General features: G+C 33.0%; 2 protein-coding genes and 1 long non-coding RNA gene across 3 annotated transcripts; all 3 read left to right on the top strand.

Annotated features, from left to right (window-relative positions):
- The first annotated feature begins 2,737 nt into the window (after positions 1–2,737).
- Positions 2,738–3,319, top strand: LOC132038436 (uncharacterized). The gene has a single exon (XM_059429107.1). It carries the CDS (start codon positions 2,738–2,740, stop codon positions 3,317–3,319), a length of 582 nt encoding a protein of 193 aa, XP_059285090.1.
- Positions 3,320–3,404: 85 nt separating this feature from the next.
- Positions 3,405–16,386, top strand: LOC132036964 (uncharacterized). The gene is made up of 2 exons (XR_009409719.1): positions 3,405–3,535; positions 16,207–16,386. It is a non-coding gene; the product is annotated as an uncharacterized LOC132036964 (long non-coding RNA).
- LOC132036963 (uncharacterized) lies at positions 15,443–16,282 on the top strand. Its single transcript, XM_059427382.1, has one exon. The coding sequence runs from the start codon at positions 15,458–15,460 to the stop codon at positions 16,049–16,051; it is 594 nt and encodes a 197-aa protein (XP_059283365.1). The 5' UTR covers positions 15,443–15,457; the 3' UTR covers positions 16,052–16,282.
- Positions 16,387–19,942: the final 3,556 nt, after the last annotated feature.

Below are 19,942 nucleotides of genomic sequence, written 5' to 3' on the forward strand. Positions count from 1 at the left end.
AGGTTTTTTTTTTTTTTTTTTTAATAAAGATTTTGGTGTTTGGAGTTGCAGAATTTGTCTGATTATTTATCTATGACATAATTGCACAAACCAAATATTGAAAAAAATAACCCCTTTAGAGTTTCATATGTAACTATTCTATTGACTCCTTAAACTCTTTCGGTGCTCTAGAGCACTCGATTTATGAAAATTTGCTATTATGAAGTTTCTTGTATTCTCAGTTAAAACTAAGATATTGAGAAGACTATTGCAAAAGAAATATCACACATGTTTGCACTTCATTTTTTTATTTTTATTTTTAAAAAAAGAATAATTCTATGGCTTTGCTCAAAAGTAAATTAGAAAGATATCTAGAAATAAATTTATGTACTTCTTTTTTATAAAAATCCAAAGCGTGACGATGTTCGTTACAGAACATTTTTTGAGGGTTTGATGTTTTGAACAGGAAAATTGCAAAACTTTATGATTGCCTATTCCAAAATACCAAATAAATACTACTCTATTTAAATGCGGATAGTTATTTCAATAGTGATTAGAGGAGGAGCTTTAAAAGAAAATTTGAGCAAAAGGAGGTGCTTTTAATTTTAGTTGTCAGCTCAGTTCCATAGATATTGGCACTCAAAAATCAATACGAAATTATAGTAAGTCGTATTTGGTTGATGACATTGATTGATGCCCCCATCCCCACGCTCAATCTCACCGGTCAATTGTTCGAAAGCATAGTAGTACAATCCTTTTTTATTATTTTTATATATATAAAAAAAAATCCTTAGTTTGTTTTGCGCGATATTATTTTCTTATTACTTCGTTACGAAGTAGATATACTTGTATGTATTTAGAAATAATTTAATATTAATTTTTCATTCAACTCTTAATACTCTCTCCAGTCTAAAATAATTGAGGTTTTAGCCTTTAAAAGTTGGTCCAAAATAAATGATATTTCACAAAATTAAAAAAGTAATTAGGTCTCTTTTCCAAACTTGCCCTTGACCAATTCTCAAATCCTCATAATAATTATGTCTACCTAAAAAGACAAGAAAATTATAATTAAGGAAACCCCTCGTAACTTTTAGAAGTTAGTGTATTCGTTAATCAATGTGCCTAAGATTAAAGTCTCAATTATTTTGGACTGAAGAGAGTATCCCGCTTCTATTGTCACAAAAATATCATGTCAGATATATTTAGACTAGCAATGCATGTCAGATATTGTTTTAGCCTAAAATGTTAAAATTCGTTCATTCTTTCATAAATCACAAGGCAAGTAAAAATGCATAGGATAAATTGAGACGGGGGAAAAAAATGTAAGTCAACAATCTCCATCAGAAAAGATTCGATAAATATTTGAAAAGGTCAAGTATATAGAAGAAAACAAAGTCTATAGACTTACGGAAAAAAACAAGTCGATAGATTTATTTACTAAGTATATAGAAGAAAATAATGGATGAAAAGAAGGAATACATTTAATGGAATTTCAGCGGGCTGCTAAATAGGCCTTGATGACAAAATTAATGTTATTTAAGTGAGGAGAAAATAGAGGTTCGTAGTTGGGTGAAATTTGAATTATTTTCGTTTGATATTTACAATCTTTTATTTTTATTCAAATTTATCGTTCTACTCATTTTTAATATTTTGAATTGTAAGAGTTAAATTACAATACAACATCTAATTTTCATTCAGCATTTGACGATTGTGTCGATTCATATTGAAAGGAACAAATTAGAAAGTAAAATGACAAAAATGATCTTATAAAAGATAAATCCACCATCCCCTAACGACAAATTATTGAAAGCACTCACCCTAGCCGACTTCTAGATTTCTTTTTATTTCACAATTGACGCTGAATATTTATTTTGAGTCCTCAATTAATAGCATAACATTCATTAAGAAGGAAAGCTTTTTGATGCTCCCTACCGAAAGTTTCTCAATTTTTAAAGCTGAAACTCAAAATCTATAATGGAGAAATCTTATTCATCATATCATAATCTTTGTATTCTAGCTGAGAAATTTAATATAATACTCCCTCCGTCTCAAAATATTTGTCGCATTTTTCATTTACGCACCCCTTAAAAAAGCATTTATAACGATAGCATTTTGATTATTTTACCCTCTTAACATATTACATGCAATCTCTCCTCAATAAATATCTACTCCATCAATGGTGAAAACTTATTAAATGTTGCTAATTAATATAAGGGTAAAACGGAAAAAAGTTACTTAATTTTGCCTTGATATAATAAAACGATAAATATTTTGATACAAATACTTTTAATAAGGACGATAAATATTTTGAGACGGGGGAGCAACGAGTGTTCGATAAGTGGAAATGTTACTATCCACAAGAAGATAAATCCCCTATCAAATTCGACAAACAAGGCTCTTAAAAGGACATAAAAAAGAAATGATGACAGCTAAAAATGTGAACTTCCAAAGTCCAACAATGGCCCTTCAAATTAATATTTCTTTAAAACATTGGACCTACTTAACTATCTAATTTCCACAAATTACCCCTGGCCTACCGTTTAAAAATACAAAAACTCCCTTTCTTCCGTTAATAAACACAAGGGTACATTTGAAAAAGCAACTTTCAACCCCTTGATGACTTCAAACATGAAACTAGTATATAATCTTGCTTACACACACATTGCAAAGTGCAAAAACCAAAAACATTTTTCAAGAAAACTCTTCTCTTTATAAAAGTTCTTCCCCCTTCCAAAAGTTGATTTTATTTTTCGAGAAAATGGAAAAAGTGAGCTTGAATAGCCAATTCTATTTTCTGAAAAATGCAATGAAAATTCTGCTCCCAGTTTCAGTATTTTCATTGGTGTTTACTCGGTCTTATTCATTGCTTCCTTCTCTTCTCCACTCTTTTCATGAATATTCTTCTTGTTTTTCAATTCAACTTTTTACCTATAGCTCAGAGAGGAACTATATTTTCCTTCTTTGCAATGGAATTCTTGTTTTCATAATCAAGAATTCATTTGGTAACATTTCTGAGTACCCCAAAGAAAGCCACAAGGAGAAATTTAGAGAATCTCATAATAATCCAGATGCTTTAGAAACAAAGGCGGAAACAGTTGTTGAAACTGAAAATAAAGTTGAAGAAGAGCAAATTGAAACAATGAGTCAGGATAATTTGGTTACTGTTGGAACAGTTGATGAGAATGAAGATGAAGCTTATCAAGAAAGTTATGCTGAAATTATTGAAGAATTGGAAGATGATGATGAAGAAGAAGAATTAGAGGAAACATTAGAAGAGTTGAACAAGAAGTGTGATGATTTTATTATGAAAATAAAGAAAGAGATCAAAGGGAAGAATTAATGCTAGAAAAATTAACCATCAGGGGTTAGTATCAGCTATGACATAGTATAATTTAGCCATGTATTTACCTTTCTTTTTTAATTAACCATCAGGGGTTAGTATCAGCTATGACATATTATAATTTAGCCATGTATTTACCTTTCTTTTTTAACCGATGTTCGGTATTTATTTTGATGATCTCGTCTAGTTCAGATTCGTATTTTGTATGGTTGTATGGTCCGTTAAAGGAAAGTGCTTCCTATCTAAATTTTGTAGGGTGAAGGGTCCATACTAGCTCAATATCAAGTTGACTTGGTTTGTTTCACTTCATGTTTTCCCTTTTGTGCCCTCTGTATTGTATAGCATATTTTGTGGTAGAAAAGATTCCCAAAAAAATAAATAAAGACCTTCAAGGGAAAAGTTCTAGCTATTCATTCAAGCTTTATGATGTAATTTTTGAAGCTATTGAAGCAAAAGGCGAAAAGAACATTTTTGACACAAAACAGTGCTATTAGCATTCAGACCCAAACAGAAAAAGGAAATAATTATGAATTATGCAATGTCGAAAGAGTTTGGTGTAGAACGGTAGAAGTATTACACAACGAAGTTATCTGTAGGTAATTACATAAACTTTATTTCTGATTAAAATTTACTGATAGTGTAAAAAGCCTTTGCATCTATATAAATTTGATCTTTTTTTAAAAAATGTCATGCAATTCAAAAGTCAACTACAGGTAACTAATAAATTGTGGTCTAAGAAAGAGATGATATAAAACCTCCTAGGCCACCAAGTCATTCTCTCCCTTTCTTAATACTTTTTTCCTTATTCTTTTTTTCACGAAGAATAAGCTCTTGGATGTAGTATTACCAGAAGTGAATCTAAAGGTTAGAACTAAATCAAAGGCGAGGTGGGAAATGCCCCGCACGAACTATTTGATTTTCATTTATTTTATTTTAAAAATTCTATGTCCATAACTCAAACCCTCTTCATTTTATCATTAATGGAGCAACATTTTTGGTCTCTTATTTATTACTAGTAAATTATGATTTTAGTCCTTGTGATATTTAGCTAAACACATTTAATTTTCATTTAATTGAATACACTTTTGATCAGTTTGCTTGAAAATACGCAAAAATATATCATAATTAAATTATTCCACCACTTTATTACTTATGTGAAATATTAAGCTCTGAAAATTACAATGCTCGGATGGTAATCAAACCTGAGCTTATCTCATGGATAAAATTTCCTTCCATTTCTATCCAAAGCTTTTGTATATTTGAATCACGAGCTCTTAAATAACTTTGATAGTTTTCAGAATTGTGGCTTTATTTTATTTATTTTTTTTGTTAATCGGCAGGTAATTTTCATGATTTTTCTTAAATATCTTTATTTTGTGATTATGAGTTGCAACTCTTTTGAATTTTTTAATTTCGTATCAAGGCCATGCTCCCAGAGAGTAATATACAATTATATTACATGTTTGCACCTAATAACACAAAAATGTAACTCACTATATATTTTAAATACCAAACTTAATTTAGTTGTTCAATTTTTGCAGGTTCAATGAATATCCATCAAATAGGCTGATTGTTCATAATTCCAACTTGTATCTTTCTGTTGAAATTTTTTTACAATGCGATTTTAATATCACCTATATAAAATGTACTACTTTTTGGGACTCACGTGCAACACAAGTGTATAACTTTTGTCTGAAGTATTATCAACACTGTCTACTAGTCAAACAATTTTAAAACTCTGGGTATAACTCAAATGAAATAATGAAAACTGGATACAAGGTACAATCATTTTTTTGCGCGGATTGGCCTTCTTTTGTGGTGGTCTTTAATATTTGTTCCTCAAATTGCTGGTCTTTAATTTTTATCCTTCGCTTAAAAAGGTCACCAAAAATATCTCGAGATTCTGAGTTCAAACTCCGGCTTAGTCATAATAATAAAATAAAAAATATCAAGGCAAGCCTTTGCAAAAAGTATGCCGCATAAGACAGACCAGCAATTTAAGGAGTAAAAATTAAAGACCACCCCAGCGAGGGCCAATCATGCAAATTGCCCAGGTACAATTGATACATTGGACAGGTATATAATCCAACCCAAAAAGAATTAGCCCATAACAGGCCCAAAACATGCTCATATCATTTTCAAAGTTTACAGGAGAATTGGTGAAATTGGAAATTTTGGAATAGATTTTCATGTCCACGTCATCTTTCCTACCAAATGTAGCTTGCATTTTTCTATTATATATAAGTGCCTTAGGAGGACTAACACGGCATTGAACACTTGTACTAGAAGCTATATAAATTGTACACTTTAACACAACAATGAATACTTGTACCAAAAGTTATATAAATTGTACACTTCAGCCAACTACTTCTTTAATCCACATGGACATATGTCATAGTACTGAATATTTATTCTCTTCTCATGTACTCCCTCCGTTCACCTTTACTTGTCCACTTTGGACTTTTTACGCTGTTTAAGAAATAATAAATAAAGTGCATAATTTACCAATGTATCCATATTAATTAGTATATATTTTTATTAGATTTGAAAAATGATTTGAAGTCAGTAATTAATACTATGGGTAAAACAAAAAAAAAAATTGTCTTATCTTGATATGCTAAAAGTGATAAGTAAAAATGAAAATTTATTTATGCACTTCAATTTTAATTCTCTGACACATTTATTTCCTCTGTGCACTTTTACTTGTTCACTTTTGACTTTTCACGTTCTTTAAGAATTAATAAATGAAGTACTCCCTCCGTCCCATATTACTTGGCCACATTACTAAAAATATATGTCCAAATTGCTTGTTTACTTACAAAATCAAGATAAAATTAATTAAAGCTTTCTCATCTTACTCTCTCCGTCCCATATTACTTGGCTACTGAATATTTATTCTCTTTTTTTCTCCGTGCACTTTTATTTGTTCACTTTTAACTTTTCACGTTCTTTAAGAATTAATAAATGAAGTACTCCCTCCGTCTCATATTACTTGGCCACATTACTACACTACTTTTTTTATCCCACGTGGACATTTGTCATGATACTGAATATTTATTCTCTTCTCATGTATACACATATACTCTTCAATTTTAATTATCCGACACATATTTATTTCCTCCGTGTACTTTTACTTGTTCACTTTTGACTTTTCACGTTCTTTAATAATTAATAAATGAAGTACTCTCTCGGTCCCATATTACTTGGCCACATTACTAAAAATATATGTCCAAATTACTTGTTCCTTTACAAAACCAAGATAAAATTAATTAAATCTTAATTTTGATTTCTATGTAACAATTCTTCTTCTTTTTTTTTTATCTATAATTGTTAATATGTCCCCTCATATTCTTACTAATTTTCTTTTTCACATCGATGAACAACTTTCATTGTCATGACAATGAGAAAAAAAGTTCGACTCTTTCCATCTCAAAGATTTAATTCCGTCATTTTTTAACAATATTTTGTATATGTTGCAATATATAATAACAATTAGAATATTTTTAAAAGTTATTTACAAAATACAAACCTGAAAGACTAGATAATTAAAGTGACGGAGCTTAAGAAATAAATATAGATTTTTGAATCTTGTGGTTCTAAATTAAAAATGTGTATAATATAATAAAATATCCTTTGAATCTTGTGATTATAAACTTGACATGTAGGATATTTGAATTGTCAACTTACTAAATATAAAAAGAGGCGGACATAACCAAAATAAGACAAAATTTTAACAACAATTGAGAAATTAAGGGGAAAAATAAGAGGAAAAGAAACAAAATATGAACACTCACTGAGGAAAATCACGGTATCCTTTGCAAAATATACAAACGATAAAGACTAACTAAAATGAGTAATCAAATTAATCATGTTGGGCCCCGTGTATTGCACGGGCATAATTTGCTAGTCTATATATAATAAGTGCCAAGGAGGGACGAACACAGCAGTCCCTCCTTGTACCCGCAGCTTCACGAATTGTACCCGCATTAAATTCTTGTATCATAAGCTATATAATTTGTACACTTTAGCTAACTATTTTTATATCTCATGTAGACATATGTCATAGTACTTAATATTTATTCCCTTCTCATGTATAGACGTATGCACTTTAAATTTAATTCTCCGATATATTTATTTCCTCCGTGCACTTTTACTTGTTCACTTTTGACTTTTCGCGTTCTAGCTGAATATTTATTCTCTTCTTATGTATAGACATATGCAGTTCAATTTTAATTCTCCTACACAAATTTATTTCCTCCACGCACTTTAATTTGTTCACTTTTGACTTTTTACATTCTTTGAGAATTAATAAATCCCACGTGGATATATGACATAGTACTGAATATTTATTTTCTTCTCATGTATACACGTGTGCACTTCTATTTTAATTCTCCGACACATATTTATTTTCTCCGTGCACTTTTACTTGTTCATTTTGACTTTTCACATTCTTTGAAAATTAATAAATAAAGTATATATTTTATCATAATATTCATATTTATTGGTATATAGACTCAATAGCCTCAGAAAATGATTTGAAAATGAATAATTAATGTGAAGGGTAAAATAAGAAGAAGAATTTTTTTTCCTTGATATGTTAACGTCGACAAGTAAAAGTAAAGGGAAGGAGTGACATTTATCCCAATTTTCCTTCATTGTCAATACTTTACTTATTCACTCTCATTTACGGTCTCTGATTATTGTTTCTTTACATTTATAAAATGTATTACTTTATATTTTCATTTCAGAATTAAAATTTGGTGATTAGTGATATAACATATATCTTTCTAATTTTGATTTCTTTGTAACAATTAATATAAAAAATTATTATATATTTTTTAATCCAATATATAAAACAAAATGGTTCTTATGTTTGGATCTGAACATTTACTTAATTGAAATGGATATCAACCTGTCGATATACATATAAAATATTAAAGAATTTAAAAGAAATTTTTTAGAATCAAAATATTAATTTTCCCTCATATTCTTACTAATTTTCGTTTACATCAATAAACAACTTTCATTATCATGATAATGATAAAAAAGTTTGACTCTTTCCATCTCAAAGACTTTTAATTACAACTAAAGTGATGGTACATAAAACACATTTTGTATATATAATAACAATTAAAATATTTTTAAAAGTTATTTTCAAAATACAAACCTTAAAGACTGGCTAATTAAAGTGAATAGACATGCTTGGCCCGTGCATCGCACGGGCATGTATTGCTAGTCATATTGCTAGGCGTCATTGGTACGCCGACTTGTTAATTCATAGCCTCTATAGTTTTGGATGTGGACTTATGTCCATTGAAGACTTTAATTTCCATTTGAAATTAATGGTCGGTATCGGTGTAGTGTATATATGCACATAAATGATTTATTTACAAATACAAACTAAACTTTTTTTATGTGAAGTTATATCGAATAATACCTCTTACTAAAGGGTGTCTCCGCCATTCCTAGATGAGTTGTTTAATACATGGATTAAGTATTATATTTTGCTTCCATAGATTGAGTATATGGTATTGGACGGTATATATATTTTTCAACTGATTTAGTATGTCGTTTAGCTTGATTCTGATTATGATAAATGAATCATTCGAGAAATCGTGACTATTTTATCTCAGAATGAGGACGAGGATAAGATATTGGGAAAAAAGAAGAAGCATAAGATATTGGAGACTATATATAACCCTTTTTGAGAGAGAAAATAACCAAAGTGCTCCTTAATATAAGAAACTAACTTTTTTGGTTTTGTTTTGTGTGAGGTTTTTCTTTTAAATAAAGATTTTGGTGTTTGGAGTTGCAGAATTTGTCTGATTATTTATCTATGACATAATTGCACAAACCAAATATTGAAAAATTTAACCCCTTTAGAGTTTCATATGTAACTATTCTATTGACTCGTTAAACGCTTTCGGTGCTCTAGAGCACTCGACTTATGAAAATTTGATATTATGAAGGTTCTTGCATTCTCAGGTAAAACTAAGATATTGAGAAGACTATTGCAAAAGAAATATCACACATGTTTGCACTTCATATATGTATATTTAAAAAAAAAGAATAATTCTATGGCTTTGATCAAAAGTAAATTAGAACGGTATATAGAAGTCAAATTTTGTGCTTCTTTTTTTATAAAAATCCAAAGCGTGACGATGTTCGCTACAGAACATTTTTGAGGGTTTGATGTTTTGAACAGGAAAATTGCAAAACTTTATGATTGCCTATTCCAAAATACCAAATAAATACTACTCTATTTAAATGCGGATATTTATTTCGATAGTGATTAGAGGAGGAGCTTTAAAAAAAAAAAATTTTGAGCAAAAGGAGGTGCTTTTAACTTTAAATGTCAGTCAGTTCCATAGATACTGGCACTCAAAATCAATACGAAATTATAGTGAGTCGTATTTGGTCAATGACATTGATTGATGCCCCCATCCCCACGCTCAATCTCACCAGTCAATTGTTCGAAAGTATACTAGTACAATCTTTTCTTTTCTTGTTTTTTTTTTTTTTTTTTTTTTTTTAAATTCCTTGGTTTGTTTTACGCGATATTATTTTCTTATTACTTCGTAATGAAAGTAGATATACTTGTATGTATTTCGAAATAATTTAATATTAAATTTTTCGTTCAACTCTTAATACTCCCTTCAGTCCAAAATAATTGAGGTTTTAGCCTCTAAAAGTCAGTCCAAAATAAATGATATTTCACAAAATTAAGAATGTAATTAGGTCTCTTTTCCAAACTCGCCCTTCACCAGTTCTCAAATCCTCATAATAATTATGTCAACCTAAAAAGATAAGAAAATCATAATTAAGAAAACCCCTCTTAACTTTTAGAAGTTAGTGTATTCCTTAATCCATGTGCCTAAGATTAAAACATCAATTATTTTTGACTTAAGAGAGTATCAAGCTTCTATAGTCACAAAAATATGATGTCAAATATATTTAGACTAGCAGTGCATGTCAGATATTATTTTAGCCATAAATGTTAAAATTCGTTCATTCTTTCATAAATTACAAGGCAAGTAAAAATGCATCAGATAAATTGAGACGGGCGCAAAAAAATTTAAGTCAACAATCTCCATCAGAAAAGATTCGATAAATATTTGAAAAGGTCAAGTATATAGAAGAAAACAAAGTCTATAGACTTGAGGGAAAAAACAGGTCGATAGATTTATCTACTGAGTATATAGAAGAAAATAATGGATGAAAAGAAGGAATACATTTAATGGAATTTCAGCGGGCTGCTAACTAGGCCTTGATGACAAAATTAATGTTATTTAAGTGAGGGGAAAAAAGAGGTTCGTAGTTGGGTGAGATTCGAATTATTTTCGTTTGATATTTACAATCTTTTATTTTTATTTTTATTTTTATTCAAATTTATCCTTCTCCTCTTTTTAATCTTTTCTCTCTCCTATCTCTCTCTCTCTCAACGGTAAGTTAACAACTCCCCACCCCACCCCACCCCACCCCCCTCCTTCCCCGGCGGCGAACCACCCCCCCCGGCGGTATAGGTCTTTCCGGCCGGAGCCTCCTTCTTTTCTCTCCTTCTCTCTTCTCTTCTCTTCTCTTTTCCTTTCTTTTCTTTGTTTTTTTGCCTCTTGTCTTCTCGTTTACGCACTTGGAAACCTCCGCCGGTGGGTTTCGGTGGTGAACTGTTAACTCCGGCGTGAACATGTTTTTTTATTTTAAAATTGTTTTCACACAGGAGTTGGTACCTCTGGTGGCTCATATTAATTCATGTGTCTTTTAACCTTGTTAAATCTTGCATGCTACACATTCTTGACTCTTGACTTTACATTCTTGTCTTTATTCCTTTAGCTTATAGTGCTATCTTTCTTGTCATAGTAACCTGACTTGCACATTCTTGACTCTTGACTTTACATTCTTGTTTTAGATAAATCTTTGATTTGCTTTTATTTCCCTTAGTGGCTATAGTGAGTGATGATAGACTAGGATCATATTCTCGGTCGGGGACGGGGGCTAGGGTTAGAGGGGTAAGTGGGGTCGGGGAACGTCTAGGTTGAGTAGGGTCTGGAACATTGGGACTTTGACGGGAAGTCCATACAGCTAGTTAAGATTCTTAAGGAGAGGAAGATTAATATAGATTACGTCCAAGAGACTAAATGGGTAGGATCTAAAGCTAAGGATGTGGACGGGTATAAGTTATGGTTCTCGGGTAAGTCAATGTATAGGAATGGGGTAGGCATTTTAGTAGATAGTGAGCTAAGGGACCAGGCCGTAGAGGTTAGGAGGGTCAATGACCGGATGATGGCGATTAAGTTAGTTGTGGAAGGGTTTACCTTGAACATTATTAGTGCTTACGTGCCACAAGCGGGCTTGGACGAGGAGGAGAAGAGGCGCTTTTGGGAGGATTTGGATGAAGTGGTAGGAGGTATACCGCCCACCGAGAAGTTATTCATAGGAAGAGATTTCAATGGACACATCGACTCAACCTCGGGGGGTTATGATGATGAGCATGGAGGTTTCGGCTTCGGAGTCAGGAATGGAGGAGGAGTCTCACTTCTGGATTTCGCTAAAGCCTTTGGATTGGTGGTAGCCAACTCGAGTTTCCCGAAGAGGGAGCAGTACTTGGTAACCTTTCGTAGTTCGAAGGCTGCGATGCAGATAGACTTTTTGCTCCTTAGAAAAGAGGATAAAGGTCTTTGTAAAGACTGCAAGGTCATTCCGAGTGAGAACCTTACGACCCAACATAAGCTTTTGGTGATGGATTTGGGGATTACGAGAAAGAAGAGGAAGAGGGTCGCGGATGACCTGCCAAGGATCAGGTGGGGGAGTCTGACTTTGTCGAGTGCCCAGGAGATGGGGGAGAAGTTGATGGCTATGGGGACTTGGGAGAGTAGGGGGGACGCGAGCAAAGATGTGGGATAGACGGCGGGCGTGCCGGAAGTGGCTAGAGATGTCCACGGGAGTGGAGAAGTCGCCGTGGTAGGCGACAAGGGGACTGGTGGTGAAATGGAGAAGTCCAGGGAAAGGTAAAAGCAAAGAAAGTGGCGTACGCGAGGTTGGTAGACAGCAAAGATGAGGAGGAGAAGCGGACGAATAGGGAAAGGTATAAGATTACGAGAAAGGAAGCGAAGTTGGCAGTTTCGGCGGTAAAAACGATAGCTTTCGAACGTCTATATGCAGAACTAGAGGACAAAGGCGGGGATAAGAAGTTGTTCAGGCTAGCCAAGGTGAGGGAGAGAAAAGCACGGGACCTGGATCGAGTAAAGTGCGTCAAGGACGAGGATGGCAAAGTATTGGTAAAGAAAGCTCTCATTAGACGGAGATGGCAGTCATACTTCCAAAAACTCTTGAACGGGGAAGGTGATAGAGACATTGTGTTGGGAGATTTGGAGTACTCTGAGAGGCGTCGCGACTTTGGGTATTGTAGGAGTATAAAGGTGGACGAGGTTAAGGGTGTTGTTCGCAGGATGCGCAGGGGGAGAGCTACCGGTCCTGACGAGATCCCTGGGGAGTTTTGGAAGAGTACGGGCGGTATGTGTTTGGAGTGGTTGATCGTATTGTTTATGTTATTTTTAAGACGGCGAAGATGCCCGAGGAACGGAGGCGGAGTATGATGGTCCCTTTGTATAAGAACAAGGGGCGATATTCAAAGTTGTAATAACTATAGAGGGATCGTCGCTAAGTCACACTATGAAATTTTGGGACAGGGTGGTGGAGATGAGGGTGAGAAGGGCGTGTCCATTTCGGAGAACCGCCGGATTCATGTCAAGGCGCTCGACTATGTAAGCCCATCCATCTTATTGAGGAGACCGGTGGAGCAAAGATAGGAAGAGGAAGAAGGACCTGCACATAGTTTTCATCGACCTAGAAAAAACTTACGACAAAGTGTCAAGAGAGATTTTATGGAGATGCTTGGAGGCCAGAGGTGTACTTGTAGCGTACATTAGGGCGATCAAGGACATGTATAAGGAAGCCAAGACCAGGGTAAGGACAGTGGGAGGAGACTCAGAGCACTTTCCAGTGGAGATGGGGTTGCACCAGGGATCAGCTCTTAGCCCATTTTTATTTGCTCTAGTGATGGATTGTCTGACGCGACGAATTCAAGGTGAGGTGCCATGGTGTATGTTATTTACGGATGACATAGTCTTGATCGACGAGACACGCAAATGAGTGAATGCGTCGTCGAGGTTTGGAGACAAACTGCGGAGTCTAAAGGGTTCAAGTCGAAGCAGACCAAGACAAGGGCTACATGAGTGCAAGTTCGGTGACGGACACACGAGCTCGGCGTGGAAGTGAGGCTTGGTACCCGGCCATCCCAAAGAAAAGAAGTTTCAAATATCTCGGGTCTATTATACAAGAAAATGGGGATATTGACGATGATGTCTCACATCGTATTGGCGCAGGATGGATGAAACCGCCGAGGTTGCTTTGAGTGCCGCGTGATGGCGTGCCACCAAAACTTAAAGGCAAAAGTTCTACAAAGTGGTTGTGAGACCGACCTTGTTGTACGAGTGCAGTGCGCGCCCGCAGCTCTTACGTCCAAAAGATTTAAAGTCGGAAACGAGAATGTTGCGATGGATGCGTGGGCGCACCGTGCGAGATAGATTAGGAATGAAGATGTCCGGATAAGGTTGAAGTACCATCACGGAGGACAAGATGAGGGAAGCGAGGCCGAGATGGTTTGGGCATGTGAGAGAGAGGCACGGATGCCCCGGTGCGGAGGTGTGAGAGGTTAGCTATGGATGGTTTCGAAGAGGGTAGGTAGGCAGGGGTCGAAAAAGTATTAGGGAGAGGCGCTTTAGGGATGACATAGCGCGAGGTTCGGCTTACGAGGACACGACCTTAGATAGAGGTTTTGGAGGACTCAAAGTTGGGTAGAAGGCTAGTAGTAGTCGTTGTTTCGATCTATAGTCTATTGTCCTTTGTTTCTTGCTACTATATGTGGTTTCTTGTACTTCGATTATCTTATTTATCTGTGGTAGCTACTTACTGCTCCCTTTTTTTAGACTGCTCTATTTTGACTTATTCGCTTTCTTTAGTTTCATTTGCATTTTGCTTTGAACTGCTTGTGCTTATCTAACCTTTCTCATTGTGATTTCTCTTGAGCCGAGGGTCTTTCGGAAACAGCCTCCCTATCTTCCGAGATAGGGGTATAGTCTGCGTACACTTTACCCTCTCCAGACCTCACATTGTGGGATTTCACTAGGTATGTTGTTGTTGTTGTTGTACTCTTTTTAATATTTTGAATTATTAGAGTTAAATTTTGCAATACTACATCTAACTTTCATTCAAAGATTTGACGATTGTGTCATTCATTTTGAAAGGAACAAATTAGAAAGAAAAATGACAAAAATAATCTTATAATGATAGATCCACCATCTCCTAACGACAAGTTATTGAAAGCGCTCAACCTAGTCGACTTCTAGATTTCTTTTTATTACACATTCGACGTTGGATATTTATTTTGAGTCCTAGCCGACTTCTAGATTTCTTTTTATTACACACTCGATGTTGGATATTTATTTTGAGTCCTCAATTAATAGCATAAGATTCATTAAGAAGAAAAGTTTCTCTGATGCTCCCTACCGAAAGTTTCTCAATTCAAATTCAAAATCTCTGATTAAAAGGGAGAAATCTTGTTTATCACATCACAATGTTTGACGGTTCTGGCTCAGAATTTTAATATAATAACGAGTGTCTAGAAGTGGAAATGTTGCTATCTACAAGAAGATAAATCCCCTATCAAATTTGACCAACAAGGCTCTTAAAAGGATATAAATAAAGAGATGATGATAGCTAACAAAGTGAACTTCCAAAGTCCACACTGGTCCTTCAAATTAATATTCTTTAAAATATTGTTTGGACCTACTTGACTACCTAATTTCCTCAAATTACCCCTGGCCTAACCATCGAAAGGACAACAACTCCCTTTCTTCCATTAATAAACACAAGGGTAGATTTGAGAAATCAACTTTCAACCCCTTGACGACTTCAAACATGAAATCAGTATATAATCTAAAGTATTTCACCACTTTTTCTTACACACACATTGCAAAGTGCAAATCCCAAACACTTTTTAAGAAAACTCTTCTTTTATAAAAGTTCTTTACCCTTCCAAAAGTTGAACTTTTTTTTTTTTTTTTTTTTTCATTTCAAGAAATGGAAAAGGTGAGCTTGAATAGTCAGTTCTATTTTCTGAAAAATGCAATGAAAATTCTTCTCCCAGTTTCAGTATTTTCATTAGTGTTTACTCAATCTTATTCATTGCTTCCTTCTCTTCTTCACTCTTTTCATGAATACTCTTCTTATTTTTCAATTCAACTTTTTACCTATAGCTCAGAGAGGAACTATATTTTCCTTCTATGCAATGGAATTCTTGTTTTCATAATCAAGAATTCATTTGGTAACATTTCTGAGTACCCCAAAGAAAGCCACAAGGAGAAATTTAGAGAATCTCATAATAATCCAGTTGCTTTAGAAACAAAGGCGGAAATAGTTCTTGAAAAAGTTGTTGAAACTGAAAATAAAGTTGAAGAAGAGCAAATTGAAACAATGAGTCAGGATAATTTGGTTACTGTTGGAACAGTTGATGAGAATGAAGATGAAGCTTATCAAGAAAGTTATGTTGAAATTATTGAAGAATTGGAAGATGATGATGAAGAAGAAGAATCAGAGGAAACATTAGAAGAGTTGAACAAGAAGTGTGATGATTTTATTATGAAAATAAAGAAAGAGATCAAAGGGAAGAATTAATGCTAGAAAAATTAACCATCAGGGGTTAGTATCAGCTATGACAATATAATTTAGCCATGTATTTACCTTTCTTTTTTAACCGATGTTCGGTATTTGTTTTGATGATCTCGTCTTGTTCGGATTCGTATTGGGTATGGTTGTAGGGTCCGTTAAAGGAAAGTGCTTCCTATCTAAATTTTGTAGGTGAAGGGTCCATACTAGCTCAATATCAAGTTGACTTGATTTGTTTCACTTCTTGTTTTTCTTTTGTTCCCCCTGTATTGTATGGCATATTTTGTAGTAGAAAAGATTCCCAAAAAAGTAAATAAACACCTTCAAGGGAAAAGTTCTAGCTATTCATTCAAGCTTTATAAGCAAAAGGCGAAAAGAACATTTTTGACACAAAACAGTGCTATTGGCATTCAGACCCAAACAGAAAAAGGAACTAATTATGAATCATGCAATGTTGAAAGAGTTTGCTGTAGAGCGGTAGAAGTATTACACAGCCAAGTTATCTGTAGGTAATTACGTATAAATCTGATAAAAATAAAGTAATTAACTTATTATTTCTGATTAAAATTTACTGATAGTGTAAAAAACCTTTGCTCTATATAAATTTGATCTTTTTTAAGAAATATCATGCAATTCAAAATTTAACTAAAGGTAACTAATAAATTGTGGTCTAAGAAAGAGATGATATAACACATCTTAGGCCACCCCATCATTTTCTCCCTTTCTTAATACTTTTTTCCTTCTTTTTTTTTTCATGAAGAATAAGCTCTTAGATGTAGCATTACCGGAACTGAAGTGAGTCTAAAGGATAAACTAAATCAAGGGCAAGGTGGAAAATGCCCCTCACGCACTATCTGATTTTCATTTATTTTATTTTAAAAATTTCATGTCCATAACACAAATCTCTTTATTTTATCATTAATGGCGCAACATTTTTGGTCTTTTATTTATTACTAGTAAAAATTATGATTTTAGTCCTTGTGATATTTAATTAAACACATTTAATTTTCATTTAATTGAATACACTTTTGATCACTTTGCTTGAAAATACGCAAAAATATATCACAATTAAACTGTTCCACCACTTAATTACTTACGTGAAATATTAAGCTCTGAAAATTATAATGCTCTGATGGTAATTAAACTTGAGCTTATCTCATGGATAAAATTTCCTTCCATTTCCATCCAATGCTTTTGTATATTTAAATCACAAGCTCTTAAAAAACATTGATAGGTTTCAGAATTGTAGCTTTATTTTTATTTTATTTTTCTTAATCGGCAGGTAATTTTCATGCTATTTCTTAAATATCTTTATTTTGTGATTATGAGTTACAACTCTTTTGAATATTTTAATTCCGTATCAAGGCCGTGCTCCCAGAAAGTGGTCTGAGGGTGTGAGGTTAACAAATGCTGCTATGTTCCATTTTTTTTTTTTTTTTTTCACTTTCACATTTTTTCTATCTTTTCGGTAAATCTACAAAATTTTCTTTTTGGCAAAATATCTACAATTTTAATTCTTATTAACATGTTAGTTTAACTTTTCATACGTTTGTGTTGTAATATTTCATTTCCTTGGTAGAAATAAATGTATAAACTAAATATCGAGATTAATGCTTATATCATTGTTTTACTTATCTACAACAATTTTTTGTATTTTTCTTTCTTCCATTAAATGAACGGTTGTTATATCTTTATAGGAAAAGTATATTTCACAATTGCACAAAGCGTACACATGTTTACTAGTTTGTAAAAAACGTGTGTACTAGATGACTTAAAAAAGAAGGTAATTGACGGTTATTATATCTTATAGGAAAAGTATATTTCACAATTGCACAAAGCATATACATGTTCACTAGTTTCTAATAATCGTGTGTACTAGATGACTTGAAAAAGAAGGTAATTGACGCTTATTATATCTTATAGGAAAAGTATATTTCATAATTGCACGAATCGTATACACGTTCACTAGTTTCTAATAAATGTGTGTACTAGATGACTTGAAAAAAAAAGTTAATTGACGGTTATTATGTCTTATAAGAAAAGTATATTTCACAATTGCACGAAGCGTATACATGTTCACTAGTTTCTAATAAACGTGTGTACTAGATGACTGAAGGTAATTGCCGATTATTATATCTTATAGGAAAAGTATATTTCACAATTACACAAAGCGTATACATGTTCACTAGTTTCTAATAAACGTGCGTACTAGATGACTGAAGGTAATTGGCGGTTATTATATCTTATAGGAAAAGTATATTTCACAATTGCACGAAGCGTATACATGTTCACTGGTTTCTCATAAACGTGTGTACTAGATGACTGAAGGTAATTGACAGTTATTATATCTTATAGGAAAAGTATATTTCACAATTGTACGAAGCGTATACATATTCACTAGTTTCTAATAAACGTGTGTACTAGATGACTTGAAATAGAAGGTAATTGACAGTTATTATATCTTATAGGAAAAGAATATTTCACAATTGCACGAAGTGTATACATGTTCACTAGCTTCTAATAAATGAGTGTACTAGATGACCGAAGGTAATTGACGGTTATTATATCTTATAGGAAAAATATATTTCACAATTGCACAAAGCGTATACATATTCACTAGTTTCTAATACACGTGTGTACTAGATGACTTGAAAAAGGAGTTAATTGACGGTTATTATATCTTATAGGAAAAGTATATTTCACAATTGCACGAAGCGTATACATGTTCACTAGTTTCTAATAAACGTATGTACTAGATGCCTTGAAAAAGAAGGTAATTGACGGTTATTCTTCACATTGCGAACCTACATATCGTAAAAGCTATTGGTAATTTTGTTGTAGGAAAAAGACTTACTCATATTCAGCGTCATATGATCACTATATTATAGATAAATAAGCACACATTTTCATCTCAATTCCACTCCCCTAATAAATTAATATACGTTTGTTTGAGTGTAGGAAAACTTTTAGAACAAAGAAATACTATTAATAGTGGCTCTCTAGGACAAAACACAAATAATTAAAAGAACCGCTAATCAGTACTTATATAAAATTCTTAAGCATATTCCACATTTGTCATTTCTAATTTTGCATCAGCAAAATTACTCTGCCTGGCCAGTCTTGAACCTATTTAATTTTGAGTCCTAAACGATTTCCGTATCCCTTAGTTTATAATTAATCAAAAAAATTCTTAAAGAAACTTATAATTAATCAGAAAGTTTGTTCAAGAAATATTCCAACTTTCATATTAAGAAATGAGACGAGATATAAAGAAAAATATTATCCAAGTTGAGGGATCTTGAGATTATCACGGCTCTTTCTTAACTAACATAAGATAATCTTGAAGATACGTTGCCTTTTTATGATGTAATACAAGTGATGTGATATTTTTTGTTCCTTTGCCAATTTTTTACTACCTCTGTTCACTTTTATTTATTCATATATTCTAAAAATAGATTTACATTTTTACTTATCACTTTTAAAGATATCAAGAGAAAATAATTTCTTTTTTCTGTTTTGCTCATAGTATTAATTGCTCATTTCAAATCATCTTTCAAATTGATTAAAAATATGCAACAATTAATATGAATATCATGATAAATTAAACACTTTATTTATTATCTCTTAAGGAATATGCAAAGTTTATAGTAAATAAGTAAAAGTGAACGGAGAGAGTAAATTCTTAAGAAAGGAACTTACGATGCCATTGCCAACTTGACCCTGGTCTTCCGCTACATGACAATTGAGTACTCCTCTACTATAACACGCTTACCCCACAGACCACGAATTTCCAATTAGTAGATTCATGGTCACCACACATGTCCTTTTTATGTTTGTGAAATTAAGAAGAATGTCTGGTCTGGTCTACCATGAAACATAGAAAGAGATATTTATCTCCCG

The sequence above is a fragment of the Lycium ferocissimum genome, chromosome 11 (assembly GCF_029784015.1).
Source record: "Lycium ferocissimum isolate CSIRO_LF1 chromosome 11, AGI_CSIRO_Lferr_CH_V1, whole genome shotgun sequence".
NCBI classification, from domain to species: domain Eukaryota; kingdom Viridiplantae; phylum Streptophyta; class Magnoliopsida; order Solanales; family Solanaceae; genus Lycium; species Lycium ferocissimum.

What these genes read in the sequence shown, in the direction of transcription:
- LOC132038436 (XM_059429107.1), top strand. Translation starts at nt 2,738, where the DNA reads ATGGAAAAAGTGAGCTTGAATAGCCAATTCTATTTTCTGAAAAATGCA.
- LOC132036963 (XM_059427382.1), top strand. Translation starts at nt 15,458, where the DNA reads ATGGAAAAGGTGAGCTTGAATAGTCAGTTCTATTTTCTGAAAAATGCA.